General features: G+C 42.0%; 4 protein-coding genes across 6 annotated transcripts; 1 reads left to right on the top strand and 3 right to left on the bottom strand.

Annotated features, from left to right (window-relative positions):
- Nucleotide 1: 1 nt before the first annotated feature.
- Nucleotides 2-7,172, bottom strand: aldh6a1 (aldehyde dehydrogenase 6 family, member A1). Its single transcript, XM_072457775.1, has 13 exons — nucleotides 6,974-7,172; nucleotides 6,615-6,659; nucleotides 6,328-6,402; nucleotides 6,027-6,188; nucleotides 5,877-5,955; nucleotides 5,244-5,546; nucleotides 4,986-5,107; nucleotides 2,741-2,930; nucleotides 2,108-2,289; nucleotides 1,837-2,016; nucleotides 939-1,037; nucleotides 359-466; nucleotides 2-127 (listed from the first exon to the last, which is right to left on the bottom strand). Exons 1-12 carry the CDS (start codon nucleotides 7,142-7,144, stop codon nucleotides 362-364), a joined length of 1,713 nt encoding a protein of 570 aa, XP_072313876.1. The 5' UTR covers nucleotides 7,145-7,172; the 3' UTR covers nucleotides 2-127; nucleotides 359-361.
- Nucleotides 7,173-7,279: 107 nt separating this feature from the next.
- Nucleotides 7,280-9,064, top strand: gstz1 (glutathione S-transferase zeta 1). 2 transcript variants are annotated; one of them, XM_072457503.1, is made up of 9 exons: nucleotides 7,280-7,489; nucleotides 7,781-7,832; nucleotides 7,914-7,981; nucleotides 8,054-8,134; nucleotides 8,210-8,335; nucleotides 8,473-8,548; nucleotides 8,639-8,691; nucleotides 8,768-8,817; nucleotides 8,903-9,064. In XM_072457503.1, exons 1-9 carry the CDS (start codon nucleotides 7,460-7,462, stop codon nucleotides 9,030-9,032), a joined length of 666 nt encoding a protein of 221 aa, XP_072313604.1. In that variant the 5' UTR covers nucleotides 7,280-7,459; the 3' UTR covers nucleotides 9,033-9,064. The 2 variants fall into 2 exon arrangements, with proteins under 2 accessions (XP_072313604.1, XP_072313605.1); XM_072457504.1 differs by having other exon boundaries at nucleotides 7,475-7,706.
- Nucleotides 9,065-9,477: 413 nt separating this feature from the next.
- Nucleotides 9,478-13,136, bottom strand: LOC140370562 (uncharacterized). 2 transcript variants are annotated; one of them, XM_072457738.1, is made up of 13 exons: nucleotides 13,029-13,136; nucleotides 12,790-12,960; nucleotides 12,603-12,708; nucleotides 12,411-12,530; nucleotides 12,250-12,363; nucleotides 12,004-12,175; nucleotides 11,321-11,449; nucleotides 11,053-11,240; nucleotides 10,782-10,978; nucleotides 10,090-10,181; nucleotides 9,967-10,021; nucleotides 9,790-9,887; nucleotides 9,478-9,721 (listed from the first exon to the last, which is right to left on the bottom strand). In XM_072457738.1, exons 1-13 carry the CDS (start codon nucleotides 13,088-13,090, stop codon nucleotides 9,492-9,494), a joined length of 1,734 nt encoding a protein of 577 aa, XP_072313839.1. In that variant the 5' UTR covers nucleotides 13,091-13,136; the 3' UTR covers nucleotides 9,478-9,491. The 2 variants fall into 2 exon arrangements, with proteins under 2 accessions (XP_072313839.1, XP_072313840.1); XM_072457739.1 differs by having other exon boundaries at nucleotides 12,250-12,354.
- Nucleotides 13,137-15,048: 1,912 nt separating this feature from the next.
- Nucleotides 15,049-17,852, bottom strand: tmed8 (transmembrane p24 trafficking protein 8). The gene is made up of 6 exons (XM_072457624.1): nucleotides 17,718-17,852; nucleotides 17,289-17,405; nucleotides 17,131-17,218; nucleotides 16,925-17,015; nucleotides 16,303-16,596; nucleotides 15,049-16,226 (listed from the first exon to the last, which is right to left on the bottom strand). Exons 2-6 carry the CDS (start codon nucleotides 17,399-17,401, stop codon nucleotides 16,009-16,011), a joined length of 804 nt encoding a protein of 267 aa, XP_072313725.1. The 5' UTR covers nucleotides 17,402-17,405; nucleotides 17,718-17,852; the 3' UTR covers nucleotides 15,049-16,008.
- Nucleotides 17,853-18,881: the final 1,029 nt, after the last annotated feature.

Here is an 18,881-nt window from a genome sequence, read left to right as displayed (position 1 = left end):
GTTCGAACAATATCATCTGTTTTATTAAATTAATAGAAATAAGATCTTACATAGCTGTCATTCATAACAGATATTTAGATTGCAACGTTATGCAAATACATTATATTACACTATGTACTTTTAATTTCAATTCAATTTCAATTTCAATTTATTTTAACGGTTGCCTCTGAGCGCCACAGTAAAAAATGAATCAAGCAATGTCTGTGGTGGCGAGGGACGATGTTCCAGAGTCCTCTGTCCTTAGACCCTCCTTCTCGGCCAGGAAAAACTACAAAAAACCTCCTTGGGAAAAAGTAGAAACCTGGAGGAGTTCCAGTGAAGGAGAGATCTGACTCTCACAAATCTAATTTGCTCATTTGCCTTAGCGTCCCATTGTTGGCATGGTAACGGCAGGGGTTTTGAGAGTAGCATCTTCAGCTTTCCATTGTGAGGTGACAGTTTTGATCTGTGTGTAGAACTGGATTCCCTGAGGAGACATGAAAAGGTATTTTATCAGTAATATTATGAAAGCAGTATTCACAGAGTACAGTAAATGTGACAGGACCTGAGCTAAAGAGACAGACATAAATACTAAGGTTAAACACGTTGCGTTCATGTTCTAGAATCTGACAATCTCATAAATCTTAGATGGAGGGCAACTGTCTAATTCTATGGGAGATTTACTGTTTTTTGAAAGAAATATCCCGAATAGAAATCCACAAATGAAAATTCTTCACTTTATTTGTTTGGGATTGCCTTGTTTATTTATTCTGACAGAAAACATGGTGGATTTTGTGCCAGTTTTTGTTGATGCAAATTAATTACAGAGACACTAACTATTAACCAAGTCAACATCTAAAATCTAACAGCAAATTCCACCATATAATTCTGACCTGGTTCAACTCAATTGAATAGCTAATCTAGTTATTGTCAAGTAGTTTGTGAAATGTTGGACTTACTTGTTTTCCATAAAAGTTCATGTCTCCTCTGAAGGATCCTCTAGAGCCAGTGAAGGAGAACATTGGCAGTGGAACAGGGATAGGCACATTAACTCCGACCTGCACAAAAGGAGTAGACCAATTTTCAAAAATGCATGCAAGCAAAACATTTGTGTATGCTTAATTGCTAGGATGAAGATGTGCATGAGAGATGCGGTAATGCGGAGAGATCAGTACTGTTGAAAAAGGAAAAACAAGGTCACATGATAGCAAAACAAAGCTAAACTGGCGGCATATATTTACCATTTTGAAATCACAACATGTGCTTATGAAAGGCCAAATAAACATTCTGTTATGATGACAACGACAAAATGCCATTGTTGGGTTTTGAATGTTTGAAATGGTGAGAGTGCGTTTAGACACAATGAGACCTTTTGGCTTGGTGGGGAAAAATAGAAAAAAGGAAAGTTGGTGTTTATTGCAGTGAGGATTGGCGAAAACAGTCATAGTTGGCACAGAATTCTGCCATGTGAACAGCAAACAGTGCATAACTCAATGCCGCAGGTAAACAAACAAGGTCAGGGTTGGCTGTATTTATACACAACGGTGAGCAGGCCAGCGGAATCCCTTTTGAGATTAAATTAAGAGTTTCCCTCCTCGATTACCAGAAACTTTGTGTACTTTTGTTTTTTCAGGTATTTGCAGTATCTATTTATGTGGTAGTGAAGGGAAAAGTTCTGCAAATATGTGTATTTTGGGTTAGGGGCAAACAGATTTGCATTGCCAAGAAAAATAATATTTTTTAAGCAAGAAAGATTTCGGACTAAGGTGTTCCCTGTTTGGTATGCCATATTGACATGACAGAGGGATGTGAATGACTCCTTTCTACAAAACACATTTGGAGACTAGAGACTCTCACCTGGCCCACGTCCACCTCGTGAGTGTATTTGCGCGCGGTGGCACCATTTGTGGTGAAAATAGCCGTCCCATTGCCATAGGGATTCCCGTTGACCATTTTGACAGCATCGTCTAGAGTCTCTGCCTCAAGAACGACCAGCACGGGGCCGAAAATCTCCTCAGTGTAGCACTTCATCTTGGGCTGTGGGTATAGACAAGTCAACATTGTAACTAGAAGTTTAGAAGCGCTTTTGCTTATTATCTTGTTTAGATAAAGGCATAAATCCACATACTGTGACATTGCCTATGATGGTTGGTCCCACAAAATTGCCATTCTCATAACCCTTGACCTTCACGTCCCGGCCGTCCAAGAGAACCTGAGCTCCCTCATCCACCCCACTCTGAATCAGACTGCACACTCTGGCCTTGGCTTGGGGGGAGATCAGGGGCCCCACATCTGCACCGGGCTGGTCTCCTGGCAGGGCCCCACAAAACAACCAGTTACAAGGTTACATACAATGGCACTTGCCAGTTGTAAGCGCATATCATGGCAATAACATTCAGAAAATGCAATTTCTGCAGACACACTGAAGCCAGGACGAGGGGCACCCACAGCCCCTCCTTCAAAATGCATACTTAGGTTTCCTGTATATGACACAAATTAAAGTCTACATCACTGCAAATGGTAAGACTTATACTTCAATTCATCACACATTTTCCAAAAGACCTCATGTTTAAAACCACTTCAGGCCCTTGCTTCAGATCTGGTCAAAAGAACTGTACACCAGCTGTGGCCATAGTGAAGTCAGAATCACGCATACGATGAGAGGTGTGGTTATGGCGATGTAGGTGGCCCCCACATGACTACAGACATGACCCTAGGGATTCAGCGGCTCTGAGAAGACCATGATGTTCAGGTGCACTACCTGCATTCACGCGCAGAGCCTTGGCACGCTCCACCAGCTCAGGCAGCCAGCTCTGGGCCTCTCCCACCAGGATGGCTGTGGACAAGGCCATGCAGCGCTGACCGGCTGCACCAAATGCAGCGCCCACAAGCTGGTTCAGGGTGTTCTCTTTGTTGGCATCTGGCATCACCACACCATGGTTCTTGGCACCCTGGAAAACACACACACAGCGGTCGTGAACCCCAGCCATTTGATACAGTTAATCCTTGAATTTAAATTTCATAATAGTTAGTAAAAATAACTTTTTTTTTGTAAGAAATATTTCTCAATATTCACTGTTGTGCATATTATAGACCACAGAGCTCTCAGAAAAGGCAGGCACATCATCACAAGCATCTGTTGAACAATGCTGCCACCTGCTGAGCAAGACCAGAAGTATTTTCAATTCAATTTATTTTGTAATGCCCAAAATCTCAACGGTGGGCATCTGAGTTGTTGATTTAACTAACAGAAAATTTGAGTCCCAGGTTAACCAACGCTCACAGATTAAACTGTCCCAGAGCATCCGCTGTCCTTAGAATAGACCCTCCTTCTCTGCAAACCTCAGAAAGCCTCAACGAAGTGGAGGTCCTACTCTCAGACAGGCTGCAGATTGTCCTGGCCACACATCCATTCAGTTTAGTTTTTATTAGAAGGGACAATGTACAGAGACATTAAGCTTATAAAAAAAGCTGTAGTTAAATAGTTAATTTCCATCTGCAGTCCCTGATTGACAGATTAACATATTCAACAATGTGATCATTTCACAGAGTCCACATTCTGACCCAAATACACACACACACACACACAGCCACACACACACACACACACAGCCACAGCCACAGCCACACACACACACACAGCCACACACACACACACACACACACACACACACACACACACACAGCCACAGCCACACACACAGCCACACACACACACACAGCCACACACACACACACACAGCCACACACACACCCACACACACAGCCACACACACACACACACACACACAGCCACAGCCACACAGCCACACACACACAGCCACACACACACACACACACACACACAGCCACAGCCACACACACACACACACACACAGCCACACACACACAGCCACACACACAGCCACACACACAGCCACACACACACACACACACACACACAGCCACACACACACACACACACAGCCACACACACACACACACAGCCACACACACACACACACACACACACAGCCACACACACACACACAGCCATATACACAGCCACACACACACACACACACACACACAGCCACACACACAGCCACACACACACACAGCCACACACACAGCCACACACACACACAGCCACACACACACAGCCACACACACAGCCACACACACAGCCACACACACAGCCACACACACACACACACACACACACGCATAAGAAGTTTACATGATCTACCAGTTTAGCTATGCACAATTTAAATATTCCAAAAAATACATATTACAATACATTTGACTATTTGTCTCTAAACTGTAATTCTTCAAGAGAGTGTACATTACATATTTACATATTACACACACATTTTTGTGCAGCATGTTGTGTTGCATGTCACGAGGTGCTACATTAGACTTGTTATAAAGGGGAGAATGTTTAATTATCAGTTTGATTGCTCCAAGGCCACTCAAGTTCCACAGAAAGTCTTGAATAGTTTGTTTGACTTTTTTAGTTCAGTAGGAAGATTGTTCCACTCCTTTATTGCGCTAAAGCAGAAGGCTGTTTGTGCAAATGTAGTTTTACGTTTTGGTATGACACACTGGCCCCTGGTGGAGGCCCGTGTGGCTCTGGAAGTCACTACAGATGTGAACTGAACAAAGTGCTTATGAGGTGCATGTGCAGAGTTACTTAAAATTCTGTATAACAATTCGAATGGCGGCTCGTTTTTGTATGTTGTTGAAGTTTATATGTATTTTTGTAAGACATGGCAATGGTGATGCTGTCGTGGTTTCCGCTCTAGAGTTTTGAAGGCTCGCTTGTGCAGGGATACCAATGACCTCAGGATTGTTTTAATAATATGTAATATGTATTTTGTTTTGTTTTGCCTGGGACCAGCATGTTATACAGTAGTAAAATAGAGACATGATCATGGCATTAAAAAGAGTGCGTGTCTGATGCATTCACAGAGAGACTGTGGCTCCAGAAACAAAAGAAAGTAGATTGTTGGTGCTGGAAAACTCACCATGTTGGACTGGACTCTTTTGCCATTTTTGGATCCTGTCTCATAAATATATTCCCCGGCTTGATTTGAGCCAACAAAGCTGATTGCTTTAATAGCTGGATGGTCACAGATGAAGTTTACAGCTGTAGATAATAATAATAATAATACTATTCTTAGGTGCCTGTCACATATCACAAACTATACCTACATGTTCTTAAATATAAAATAAAATAAAATTCATGTAGATGTTGAATGTAGTAAATGTACATGCTTGCCTACCATCATGTTGGCCATGGATGATATTAAGTGTCCCGTCTGGAGCACCGGCATCCTGTATCATCTTGGCTAGCAACATAGTACAAGAAGGAACCCGCTCGGACGGCTTCAGAAGGTACGTGTTACCACACACCAGCCCCATGGGGAACATCCACAGCGGAATCATGGCAGGGAAGTTGAAAGGGGCAATGCCAGCACATACTCCAATAGGCAGACGATAGGTGTAAGTGTCCATGTCTTTAGTGATGGAAGGGAGAGTCTCACCCAGCATCAAAGAGGTAATGCTGCAGGCATGCTCCACAACCTCTAAAGTGTACACATATACATCCAGGTAGAAAACATAAAAGTGTACAGATATACATGCAGGTAGAAAACATGAAAGTGTACAGATATACAGTACATCCAGGTAGAAAACATGAAGCATCATTAAATAACCACCATTTTAGTAGATCCTACACATTTTGGAATTCTGAGACAAGTAAACTGTTACTAATGCGGATCTTACAAAATATTTTGTTTCATCAAACTAAAATGTTGTATAAGTAAATGTGAATTGTAAACCATATAAATAGAACAATAAGTAATAGTAATGAATAAAGTAAAGTGTGTAGTCATGCATGGACAGAAGAGACTTACGCAATCCTCTGAATACATCGCCCTCTGCATCTGCCAGAGTCTTGCCCTGCTCAACTGTGATGCTCTTTGCAAGTTCTTTCTGAAATTAGACCAAAAATTGTTTTAACTGTGGTTTTGTAGGAGCTACTTTGACTTGTTTCTTTGACTTACAATGTTATCCTTGATAAGCTGTTGATAACGCAGAAACACCTGCTGTCTGGCCAAGATGGAGGTTTCAGACCAAGTGTGAAAGGCTCTGGAGCAGGAGTCTACAGCCGCTAACATCTCCTCCTGTGTGGCTTTAGGTACATGTGCGATCACCTCATTAGTGGCCTGTGGTAAAAGACAAAGACAAGCGACATTGACTATAGAGCGCTTGGAGTCAAAGGGCAAACACAACAGATTAAGTAACCTGATAATATTGAGTGAGTAGTTTGAACCAGTTTATATTTGAGAATTATAGAGTACTTACAGGATTGTGAATATCCAGCCAATCAGAAGTTTTTGAATCAATAAACTTCCCATCTATGAAGAGCTTAACAGTTGGCTGTGGTGTTAGAAAAGATGCATTAAGTTATATTATAGCAATATTGAGGTAAACAACAGTTATTCGTGGTTTTCAGCTTGCTATGTGCAAAACTTTTTCAAAAGATCTAATATTTTGTTATAAATTGTTATAAATCACTATGGCAACTGTCAAAAAATGTTCATGATTCTGAAACCCAAGGATAGGCTTATATAATATTTATCTAAACTTACTACAGAAGAGGAGGAATAACACATGCGTCCAGTTTGCAGGGATATCTGTAAAACATAAAGTGGTCAGATTTCAACACATTTCTAGTTTCAACCAGCGAGTTCCGCCAGATTAATAATAAACCACAAGAAGCCATGGACAGAGGGGGCAAAGTCAACCTTTAAGAATATTTCTTTTGAAAATGTAATTCCTGTTTCAATTCATAATGTTGGCAAGGATAGTTACTTCTTATTATAAAAGAAAGTTGTCACTTTTTTCAAAATCCTGGGCTAAACTAAATCCCTACACATTAAATACAAACTATGTGGAATGTGTTTGTAACAATGCAGCACAACTAATGCAATAATTATCTTAACCTTACCTTTGTCTTTAGCACTGTTCTTAAAACTGAAGAGGCCATGGTGGAAATGATTTTATTTTGAACTCGAGGGCAGCGGGAGGACGCCAGGAAGCAGCAGCACAAACACAGCTTCAGCTGTGGGAGAAAACTACTCTCTGTGGGCGGGCTTTCGGGGAGTCTGGGCTCGCTCATTGGCTGACAGAGAGCACGCCCACCAATAACGGACCACGAATTGACGCACATGTTCTTTAAGTCCCACCTTGTTTGTAAAATATTGGATCTTGATTGGATGAAACCTCATGCACCAACATTAGCGGTTGTGTAACAAGAAGCTAAACCAGCATTGACATGCAACTACAGAACTAGAACTGATTTCAATTGCTTAAGATCACCTGGATATCATATTTTGATTGCAAGTTTGCAAAAAGGTGACACAAATGATTCATCGGCTCAAAAGAAGCCACAAAGCTAAGCACGTCATTGAAATCCATTTTCAAGTCCAAAACAATGCGCCTCTCCATTGTGCACCTAGTAAAGGTGGGTTAAGACTGTTATTTTATCTGTAAACTCTAATGTAGCCCGCTCCTAATGTGATCCAGATGGAAAAGATGCTTAGTCATGGACCAAAGAGTAGAATGTAGGAGGGATTTTAGGAGCACATCCAATTGGCTGATGTGGCAGAGGAGAAGCAGGCAACTCTAGAAAAGTTTTCTGTAGTTGGTCAAAGCAATTTAGGATGGCAACTTCAACCAAGGTGCTCTATGAGAATCAAACTTGTTTTGGCTTTGTTTGTCCTACATTGAGATGATGTATTGTGTTTTGTTTTAGCCTGTTCTTCATGGATACTTCAGAAGTTCCTGTTCCTGGAGGGTTCGCATTGGTAAGTCATTGACATACTTTGCTTCTGTTTTATGGATTAGTCTGATGTGTTTCATAATCACTACTTTTTTTTCCCATACAGCATTTGCACTTAAAGACATTGACTATGATCAGGTTCCAGTTAATCTGGTCAAAGATGGTGGTCAGCAGGTAGAGCACTCCTATGCTTTGCTCTACATTTTATATTGAGTTAAGATGTCGTAATCATACTGTTTTTCAAAGCATTCACCGCAGTACAAGGAACTCAACCCAATGCAACAAGTGCCTGCGGTTGAAATCGATGGCGTGACCATTTCTCAATCAGTAAGTGTAAAGAGCATCATCTGTTGCATTCTTGAAGAGCGATTGAAGATAACTGAAAAATGCTGTGGGCACCAGCTGGCAGTTATTCAGTACATCGATGAGACCAGGCCAGGAACACCGCTTCTTCCTGCAGACCCCAAGAAACGTGCCCAGGTTCGGATGATAAGTGACCTCATTGCTTCAGGGATACAGCCTCTGCAGGTAGAACTAGCCCCACATTCAATCACTGCGACAAATAAATGTACAGAATAAATTGGAAAAACAAACTAATTCATTTCCAAAGAACTGAAAATGTGTGTTTATTCCAATTTGTACACATCACTCACTTTTGCTTTCAGAATTTATCTGTGATACAGAAAATTGGAGCAGAGAAGGTACAATGGGCCCAGCATTTTATCAATCGAGGGTTTCAAGGTTGGTGAGAATCTTTTGTTCCTGCTTTTTAACCTGACAATGTTCAGGCCTTTAAAAGCTTAACTATGGATAATTTACCTTCTCCTTTAGCCCTTGAACCTATTCTGAAAGAAACGGCGGGGAAATATTGTGTCGGAGATGATGTAAGCGATGTTAAACATACACACATAATAAAAGTAGAACAATAAAAAGGAGTCATTCTAATTGTTTACCTTTCAGATATCAATGGCTGACATCTGTCTAGTTCCCCAGGTCTATAATGCAGAAAGGTATGGGAAAAAACATTCAACTGAAGACTTATTTAATTTATTTGTACAATAGAGTATTTGACTGGTTCTGATGGGTGTTTTGTAGGTTCAAAGTGGACATCGACTCGTACCCGACAATCAAAAGGCTGAATACAGCATTAGTGGAGATTGATGCTTTCAGAACTAGTCACCCATCGTGTCAGCCAGATACTCCCAATGATCTGCGTCAACCTTAAGATGTTAAAGCTGTGTACTTAAAAAATAAACGTTTTTTTTTTTTTACCTCTGGTATATTAACTGCAAGATAAGTACCGGTATTAATTATTAATTTACCTGCATTGTAAACCGCGATATTAAATCTAGAACGGCTTCATTGACCTGTTCAAAAATCACAGAACTGAGATTTTTAACCCTACATGAGTCTGGATTATTAAAAAATAAAACTCCCTGAATAATCGCAATACAGTGAAGTGGGTGGAGACAGGAGGTAGGTGACAGACCAATCCAAGAATCACTCAAATAATACATCTAAATAAACTCCGATTAAGCCACGTTTTTAATCGTTAGCTCTTTATTTTGACAAATTCTTGTAGTTGCAATAAACACATCACACAAGGTCATTTTAATTATTAACATTAAAACGTTTATTTAAAATAGTGATACAAAAAAGACTGAGTCATTCTTGGCATTCCCTCTCATTCTGTAGAAATCTCTACCGTGCACTTTACTGTGTCGTTGTAAAAGGCGTCAGCACAGTCAGACCCACCGAACAGCAGAAGTTTGCATCGAGTAGTGATTGGTCCGCGCGTCTCCTCACGTTTCTTTCCGTGTGATGTAGTAGTGTCTCCCAGGCTGATGATGCTGTGTCCTGCCCGAGGTTTGGAGGAGAGTGATGGAGAAGCCACTGATGTCCACATTCTTGTATCTGAGACGATATGAAAAGACAGTTCAGCAAATATGTACTTAATGTAGAGTAAAGGCATAAGAATATACCTATATTATAGATATGGACATCCTGAAGAACTCCAATGGCACTGCAACCGCCGCTCACTAAAATCCTGTTGTCTGAAAGAGGAACTGCTGCGTGAAACCTGTCCAGGTAGAAAAATACAGTCAAAATCTAAGCTTTTGACAGGATTACGATATGAGATGAGCCATTTCTGTCTCTACCCTCGGGGCAGTGGAGGCATGTTTTCACACTTCACAGCTGTGTATTCCATCAAGCCTTCAATCAAAAAACATTCTGTTATCTATATAGACAAGAAAGAAAATTTGGGTTTTTGTTTTACACACCTAGATCAAGAATATGAAGATCGTTAAGGTATGCAGCTGTATTTCTGCCACCAAAAATGATCAGTCTCTGAGAGAGCAGAGTGGCTGAATGCCTGTTGAAACAATCGAAAAGTCTGGACGGTTAAGGACTGCACGGACATCATAACTGACAAACGCAACATGGAAAAAATAACCGTCAGACTCAACTTGAAAATGGACAAATTCAACAAGCAATGGACAAAAATGGGACTCATACTTCTTGCCATAAGATGCTTTAACCCCTTTTTTCCATCAGATGCAACCTAGTTCACTATCTGCTAACCCTTATCCTTTACATATTTTGAATTTGCTTTGTCCTACTCAGCCCTACCCCCCTCCTTTTTTTTCCTTTTTTCCTCCTCTCTTTTCTTTTTATTATTCGTTTTATTTGTATTATTTATTATTCTGATATAAGCATAAGAGAAAATGTATGCGTGTGTATGTATGCTTAAGTGAACTTATATTTGTACACCCATGTATGTATAAATATTTTTTTTCCTCTCATTTAATTTTCTTCCCTGAATCTTTAAATAGGTCATTTTGTGTTATGTATTTTTTGTTGCCGTGTGTTTCAAAAACAATAGTTAAAAAAAAAAAGAAATAATCGAAAAGTCACAGAAGCTTAAGCCTATTTTACAAGATATTAAGTCATAAAGATTGGGAGAGAAACAAACCCGAATCGAGGCAGAGGCTTCTGTCCCTCCACAATGGGCTGGTACCACAAGCCAAACTCTGGGTTGAAAATGTGTAGAGCATTACTGCAATGTTTTTCTCCAGAGGAACGGCTCGGCTTCACCCCACCAAAGACAAAAAGCTCCTTCTTATAAAAAGCTGCAGAATGATACGCCAAAGTTGGAACATTCCCTTTCGTCTAATGGACATAAACGACAGGATCAAGACATTTCATCTGCAGGGTTACGTTATATTTTGGTAATGGAAACTTACTTTGACAAGAGTCCACTTCCAGGTCAGAGTATTTAAAATGTATAGTTCATTGTAAGAAAGGCCCTCCCTCAGGCCACCGTAGACGAAGATTGATTTTGAGTCAGGGTCATAGGTCGCGGAGGAGCCCCGTGCACCTGGTGGCACTGGCACGTGTGCAGAGGAGTTTATCGGAAACCAGAAGTCATTTTCTAGGGAAGAATGAAGTGGAAATAATTTAAGAAAAGTCTCGTTTGTCCAGGAGAGCAGTGCAAACTCAGAAGGTGCAGACCTAACTCCAGTTTCCAGAGAATGTCTTCACAGTAGTTTTGATGGGGCGTTTCTCCTCCGATGAGAACAGCCGTGTCTGGGTCAGTCAGACACATCGTATGGTTCCAGCGCCTCGATGGACACACAGACACTAATCACAATTTTAATCAAATTATTATCGGACTAGCATATGTTAACAGAATGGCCGATGTTCCTGACTGTTAGAAAAATGTATTTTATTTTATTACTTTGTCTTATTATAGTGTGTCCTGAAATGAACTGTATTAATGCTGTGTTTTTGATGATGTCTGCAGGAGTGGTCAAGGCCAGCCGGCTCTTTATCTGCCGGTGGACATCTGTAGCGAGTGTGGAGGAGATTCTTTTACTTTCACACACACACACACACACACACACACAAGTGCTCATTATTTGTCCTATGTCTTTTATTTTATATTATGTTCCAAGTTGCCTTGGCATTTATCCCCCCTCCCCTCAGGCTCGGGCAACTTTGTTTTATGTAACTATGGGCGTGAAAAGTTTAATAAATGCGGTGAGAACGGCCAAAGGAGCTCAGAACGAGCAGGGATCTGGCCCTGGTCGTTTATCCTTGACCGTTCTCCTTGCGAGTAAATTATATTAATCTGTCTTGTCTTCCTTTCCTTGCAGTATTTTAGTTACTGTTGGGTCACCAGCCCCAACACTGACCTTGTCTGTTCTCTTGCTTTATCTGCCCAGTCATTTCTTCCCGACTGTTTCTCTGTGACAAGATCCTTTTCCTGGGAGTCGATGCCCCCGTTTCATCTGCACCAGGGTTGTCCATGTCCTCAGAGCTCCATGTCAGGTGGCCTCTTTTACCAACTACTGCATGTCTGGGAGTCTTTTATATAGAAAAATATGATTTAGTCGACAACTTTAGGTTTGAATGCAAAATATTGACAATCCGATTCTTACCGTAGGCCAAGCTGACAGTCGACTTGACACACTACAATCACTGGTGTCAATTTTATTTACTTGAATCTCTCCAAAGCAAACACTGTTGCCCAACTGTGAACAGTTCTGAGTCATCTACAGAAACAATCTGTTGAATTAAGAAATGCAAACACAAACCTCACCGTTTCATTCAGGGTGCTCTGATGTATTGTGCAGGAAAGATCCACTTCATTGTGTCTTTGTGGAGGAGACCATTTTTTATGCACAAGTGGAGTGCTGTTAAAGATGCTGTCTTTATCCTGCTGCAGGTGCATAAATAAACATAAGTATGCAGGTCCACCTGCACCACTGTGCAAAGTGTGAAACATGAATACCTCCCCACACACAGAGAGCACAATCTTGCCATAGACCCCTTTCCTGCCTCTCTCAGCTGCCACTGAAGCAATTTCATGATTCCACTCGCCTTCCCACGTCAGACACCTAAAACGTTATGATAGAATCAGTGGTCAAACTTAATCTAGACGTTAGTTTTACATATATTAGCCCAACTAGAGCTCACACCTTGTTTGAGAGGACAGAGTCCCTATATTCTGGGCCTGTACGTCAGCACTGACCAGGACTTCCACTGATATGATGATGTCGCTGTTTTCCCACTCACCAAGACCAAAGATGACCAGCTGTTTGGGCAGAGGCAGCGGCACGTGCACCTGGAAGCACCTGCGGTTGGATTTGCTGGAGAATAGATGGTGAAAAAGGCATTATGTCCACTACAAGGCCCAGGCTATAGTTGATCATCTCACCTCATGAACTGTCGGGGCGCGTCTCGTAGTGACCAAAGAACGTAAAAATTAACTTTACCCATTTTGCTCCTAAATCATGTAAATACAAATTGAAGTCAGAGTGCGGCGGTACGAAGCACGAGTTCATCGGCACGTTGACAGGTGAAAGGTGATTGGCTGAGACTGGCTCGAGGCTTCGCACCTGGGACCAGTAATTAGTCCGCCATTTTTAGTTAAACACTTGCTCTGATTGGTTGAGTCCCGTGTTTCATCATGTTTTATTTTATTTATTTAACTTCAGCACAAATGTATTATCTAAAGGCTATTACTTAAGTTCCATGTTCCATGTTAAATATGCTGACACAGTCTCTTCATTTAAGTCCAGGCTTAAAACGTTCCTCTTCGAAATCGCTTATGGTCAGACTAGTTAGGAACAGAAACATAAACCCACAGCTTTAGCTACGCTGCCCTAGGAGCAACTATGCTGGGGGAAGTATGACAGCTTGAGCACTATCCTCTTCTTCTTCTGACTACTTATGCTATCAAACAATATTTATTTTTTGATTCCACTTGCAAACTGTTCACCGCCTTCTTTTCTTTCTCTCACTCCTGAGGACCTGTGGACCCAGATGCTCCTCCCCTGGTGAAGTGGTCCCTGCCCTGTGTGGACGGTCCCTCATCTGCCTGAAGAGTGGGTCCAGCTCGACTCAGACGGTCCCTCATCTGCCTGAAGAGTGGGTCCAGCTCGCCTCCGACGGTCCCTCATCTGCCTGAAGAGTGGGTCCAGCTCGCCCCCGACGGTCCCTCATCTGCCTGAAGAGTGGGTCCAGCTCGCCTCAGACGGTCCCTCATCTGCCTGAAGAGTGGGTCCAGTTCGCCTCAGTCGGTCCCTCATCTGCCTGAAGAGTGGGTCCAGCTCGCCTCAGTCGGTCCCTCATCTGCCTGAAGAGTGGGTCCAGCTCGCCTCAGTCGGTCCCTCATCTGCCTGAAGAGTGGGTCCAGCTCGCCTCAGACGGTCCCTCTTCTGCCTGAAGAGTGGGTCCAGTTCGCCTCAGTCGGTCCCTCTTCTGCCTGAAGAGTGGGTCCAGCTCCAGTCTCCTCGTGTCCGTCTGTCCGTCTGTGAGAGTCGGATCTCTCCTTCACTGGAACTCCTCCAGGTTTCTACGCTTTTTTCCCAAAGAGGTTTTTTTTTTTGTAGTTTTTCCTGGCCGAGAAGGAGAGTCTAAGGACAGAGGACCCTGGGACATCGTCCCTCGCCACCACAGACATTGTCTGACTCCATCGCCACCACAGACACTGTTGATTCATTTCTCCCTGTGGCCCTCAGAGGCAACTGTTGTTGTGATTTTGGGCCTTATAAAAATAAATTGATTTGATGATTTGATTTGATGTTCATTTAATATGTTGGACTAGATAATTTTTGAGCTACCTGTAATGCGATGAAATGTGCAACTTCCTTATAAAATAATTGCATGGGACGTTTCCTGGGAAACCCACATCAAATGAACAAAACCCTGCTGATTTGTAACAGAATGAATACGAATGACACTTGAATTCTCATAAGGGCTCAAGGGAGGACTGAAAATAAACCCGGTTTCATCACGAACTCTGTAACAATTACATCAAATCCCAAAGGATTCAGTTTAATGGCAACACAAGGGACTCCCACATAGAACTTTCTAAACCTGGAGCGTCTGCGTCTCTCCCTCTCCCTCTCGCTCGCTCGGCTCCGTCACAAAATTCTAAAGAATAAAGCCTAAAGAATTCCGCAGACACTCATAATGCCCGAATTCATTTAAATGGGGAAAAAGTACTAATACTTTTGAAAATTCTGCAAAAAGTACAAGTTGTTCAAATGTCAAAAGTAATAGCACACGTACTACTGTGAAAGCGATCGTAATGAGGTATAACATGTTGAAATCGGTTGAAGCGTTAAGGAGTTGAAACTGGCTAAATGGAAAATCATGGAAAATATAATAAAAAATACGTGAAATACAAGAACATATAGAGCCTGCGCAGACACTCAATAAGCAAAAAGCACTGGAACGGACAATATTCTCTTTATTTTTTTTTGCAATAAAAATGTAAGATATATACTTAAAAGTTACATTAAGGATACAGAACAGCAAACATTATAAGCATCAGCTCTGATGTGTTCCAACTTGTAGATGTATGCAACAGCAGCAAGCTTTGTGACATCTTTGGAAGCATGCGGTACGGAAGTCGCAATGATTATTCCAACAAAAAGAATTATTCAAGACATTAAAATTAAAAACATATACATATTCAAAAGAAAACATTCAGTTTCCAAGACTGTGCACAAAACATAATCATAATGTATTCAAAAGGTTTTAGCTGCAACACGTGGGGAAAAGCGAAGGCAAATATTGATTCTCATTACATAATAGGAGCGTTGTACGATAAGGAATGGCTTTTAATTGTGCTGTGACCAGCAGACGGCGCAGAAGTCACCACTTCAGAACATTCAACATTTCTAATGAGGACGTACGGAATGATGCAGATATTGACTTTTCTCATTCACAGTCAAAATAAATAAACATGGCACAAGTCAGAGGGTAAATACACACAACATCAACATATTCACATAAGGATGCGCACAAAAACAAAAACAAATGTTTCGGACAATCACTGCTAAATAGACACCTATTCTGCAGGTGTTCCCTGATTGCTGCTACCTTTGAAAATATTTGCCAACAATATATAGTATTTTTAAGATGGGCACTTAACCAGTAACAAAAGTGCATACATGAAACCATGGCAAGGCTACTTTAGATAGCAAGACATCAAAGCGTTGCATTGCCTTAAACTGACAAAATATAGTAGGTGGCAACACAACCGGATATTAACAAAATAGACATCTTTGCCTGTCTTGTGTTATAGAGCTGTGTTTTATCTAGCCTTAAAAATAGTTCATATTCTTCTCTTCTCTCGCTTCAATAAAAGGCTTTAATCATACATTCATTAGAAATAACGTGGCATCTCAGGCACTGTAATAAACTCTGTAATAAAGGGTTTTATTCCGCCATAGTGAGTAAGAGTTGTCAAACTTCAGGAGATATGTGCCTTCACCTGGAAAGTCGTGACTGCCACCATGGACAGACAGGTGGCAGTCCTGGCGATACACTGGCAACATTTCAGCAAGATTTGAGTTTGCTTGACTTTTGGAACCCTTCTCCACATCTCCGTTCATCACAGGCCCTAAAGAAACAGAATACATTTGAAAAATACAGTCATAATAGTTTTATATAATTAAACATGAGAGAAAACAGCATACCCTCCAGCTCCTCCTCTTCATCCTCATCATCACTGGACTCACTAATGTGTACAGTAATAGATCGTGTTGTCACAGGAGTCCAGTCAAAGTATATTCCAAAGCCAATGTCATATCCGTCAGTAGCAAACTCCCAGCAGACTTTCTTTGCCTCTGGCACGGTGGGCACATGGACTGTCATGATGTCTCCTCGATACACTGTCACCACACTGTCCTTCTCAGTGCGGAGCTTCGCCTTGAGCTCCTTCAGAGCAGCAGATGTCCATGTAGTTGGGGGATCTAAGGGTGGCATCTGGGCTGCCAACAAAAAAGAAATATAAGCAAGATGTCAGTCAATCTTAACATTACTACAGGTCAGTGTTCTCAGCTACTGTTGCATCCAATGTTTTAAGGACTTCTACACATTCAAATAATATACAATTTTGTTTTAAATTGTTATGGCAACGTTCCCACAGACACACTATGCAAACAGTTTAACCAGAGATAAGGCCATTTTTTAGAAAGCCTATTTAAAATTACAAGTGTGAAAATTACATATTTTGTTCATGTTATGTTTATGTCAAGTAAAAATATACCATATCAACTTTACGAGTGCAAGAAAAGTACAGATGACGTAGAGCCTTACCTTTTATCTCAGCAGAGAGCTCAGGGCTCCCAGAGCTGTTCCCGACTGTCCCCTCCCTCTGGACCGGCTCAGCAGGGGCCTCATCATTATCCTCAAACAAATGTATACACGAGTAAGGCTACTTTTATAACATCTGAAATAGCCCTTCCTTCTTTACTGACGCTCAACCATAACTGCCTATTTGACATTTGACAAATATTAACTACCTCTGAGAGCTTAGGAGTATTCTCTGTTGTTTCATTCATTTTCACTTGGCCTTGGCTCAAACTCTCTGAAAGGTCTGTGTTCTGGAGTCTGAAGAGAATACAATAAAACACAAGCATGAACACAGAAATCATGTAGAAATAAAAGAGCAACAGGTTACCTGCTGTCAGCCGGCCGGGTCTCACACTGTCTGGATGTTATTCCGGAAAAGGCAGAGAAGGAGAGCGATGACAGCCGTGACTGAAGCTCCTCTGTAGTGTCTATTCTCTCCATGGCTCTGAGGACAAGACAAACACCTCAGCTGTGCGGCTCCCACAGCCTAACCCCGCCTCTGAGCGCCCAGGGTGGGACTCACACCGTCCGTCCACACTAACTGCACACGAACTGCACCTAAACTCAACTACAGGCAATGTCACACCAGAACATCTGCTGCCCCGTGTCAGCTCAGAATGTGTCAGGTGAGAATGTGTCAGGCCCTAAACACATCTCTGTAGCTCACATAGAAGATGTCTTGACTCTAAAGCGACCTCAGTTTAGCAGCTGGCTAACTGTTAGCATGGATTAGCTCCGAGCAAAGATGTTGTCTTACCACCACATAATGCGGCCAATGATGCAAAAGCCCCCAAATGTGCACTTTTAGAGAGCGACATCTAGAAAGAGACGTCCATGTCCACAGCCTCGTGACAGAGGCTCGAGCCGCCCCGAGCTTCACAGGAAGAGGAAAACGGCATTTTTCATACTTCCGTATTTTGTCGAGTGTTGACGAAAATGCACGAACCTGAAAAGCCTGCGCACTGACCATGTCCTTATAGGGACATGTTTCCGTGCGTTATTTGTAAATGAATAACCCTTAAACACATAGTAAAAAATATTGAAAATACTGTACATAAAACACGTATTTGATATATAACAGGACGATGCACTTTGAACAGGAGAAATGTGCAGTGTACAGTGCACTAATACGTTCCTGTGTGGATTCACTTAATCATCCACAGATCGGCTTGAAGCAGAAGACACAATCTACATCCAAGAACAGGTTGTCTTTAAAAATATGGTTTATCACAGAGAGAGTTTCTTTATACCCCAGATGTACAGCTGTGCATACATTGACCACACACCCAGCTCAGACCAACTGAAGCGTTGTGTTGTTGTTGTTGTTGTTGTTGTTGTTGTTGTTGTTGTTGTTGTTGTTGTTGTTTTATGGCGGTTGGCATCCGAGTGTTGCATTACCGCCAGACTTTATTCCTCAGACGTTTCGTAGTCCTCAGACTCTGTCGTAGTCCGTAAAAGTACTCCTCCCATCGCTTTGGCGTTACAAAGCCCATGAGGTCATGATGTGTTTTTGTGACTAGAAGGGTCTTTTAGTCACCGAGTGTTGCATTACCGCCATGCATCCGAGTGTTGCATGGCGGTAATGCAACACTCGGATGCCAACCGCCATAAAACAACAACAACAACAACATAAACTCGTACATGTCATCCACACGTCACACAAGCAGCAAGTTCTGAAGAAGCTTCACCAATCTGAAAAGAAACATTTTAGATATGAGAAGGGAAGTGGGGAAAAAAAAGCAGGTCAGAGTAGTGGCAGGCAACCTGTAGATAAGAACAGCAGAGGAGAAAGTGTACACTAGAGTGTGTGTGCCCAGGTGCGGGCCGAGGTCACACACACTCGGGGCAGGTGAGAGGTCACACACACTCGGGGCAGGTGAGAGGTCACACACACTCGGGGCAGGTGAGAGGTCACACACAC

This window comes from Eucyclogobius newberryi, unplaced genomic scaffold, assembly GCF_026437365.1.
Source record: "Eucyclogobius newberryi isolate DKJ021-1_F unplaced genomic scaffold, fEucNew1.0.hap1 SCAF_21, whole genome shotgun sequence".
In the NCBI taxonomy this organism is placed as follows: domain Eukaryota; kingdom Metazoa; phylum Chordata; class Actinopteri; order Gobiiformes; family Gobiidae; genus Eucyclogobius; species Eucyclogobius newberryi.
Note: the sequence above shows the minus strand (reverse complement) of the source record. Positions and strands in the feature narration are given on the sequence as shown.

Bases quoted from the DNA above. Each gene is read 5' to 3' on its own strand.
- aldh6a1 (XM_072457775.1), bottom strand. From the start codon at position 7,144: ATGAGCGAGCCCAGACTCCCCGAAAGCCCGCCCACAGAGAGTAGTTTT. The intron at 6,403-6,614 runs GTAAGTTTAGAT...CTAACACCACAG, and splicing joins GTTATTCCTCCTCTTCTGTA to CCAACTGTTAAGCTCTTCAT. The intron at 467-938 runs GTAAGTCCAACA...ATGTCTCCTCAG, and splicing joins TGAACTTTTATGGAAAACAA to GGAATCCAGTTCTACACACA.
- gstz1 (XM_072457503.1), top strand. From the start codon at position 7,460: ATGCGCCTCTCCATTGTGCACCTAGTAAAG. The intron at 7,833-7,913 runs GTAAGTCATTGA...TTTCCCATACAG, and splicing joins TTCCTGGAGGGTTCGCATTG to CATTTGCACTTAAAGACATT. The intron at 8,549-8,638 runs GTTGGTGAGAAT...CTTCTCCTTTAG, and splicing joins TATCAATCGAGGGTTTCAAG to CCCTTGAACCTATTCTGAAA.
- LOC140370562 (XM_072457738.1), bottom strand. From the start codon at position 13,090: ATGGGTAAAGTTAATTTTTACGTTCTTTGGTCACTACGAGACGCGCCC. The intron at 11,450-12,003 runs GTCAGTGTTGGG...AATTGTGATTAG, and splicing joins AAAGCAAGAGAACAGACAAG to TGTCTGTGTGTCCATCGAGG. The intron at 11,241-11,320 runs GTCTGCACCTTC...ATTCTTCCCTAG, and splicing joins TCTCTGGAAACTGGAGTTAG to AAAATGACTTCTGGTTTCCG.
- tmed8 (XM_072457624.1), bottom strand. From the start codon at position 17,401: ATGGAGAGAATAGACACTACAGAGGAGCTTCAGTCACGGCTGTCATCG. The intron at 17,219-17,288 runs GTAACCTGTTGC...TATTCTCTTCAG, and splicing joins ACCCGGCCGGCTGACAGCAG to ACTCCAGAACACAGACCTTT. The intron at 16,597-16,924 runs GTAAGGCTCTAC...TTTTGTTGGCAG, and splicing joins GCTCTCTGCTGAGATAAAAG to CCCAGATGCCACCCTTAGAT.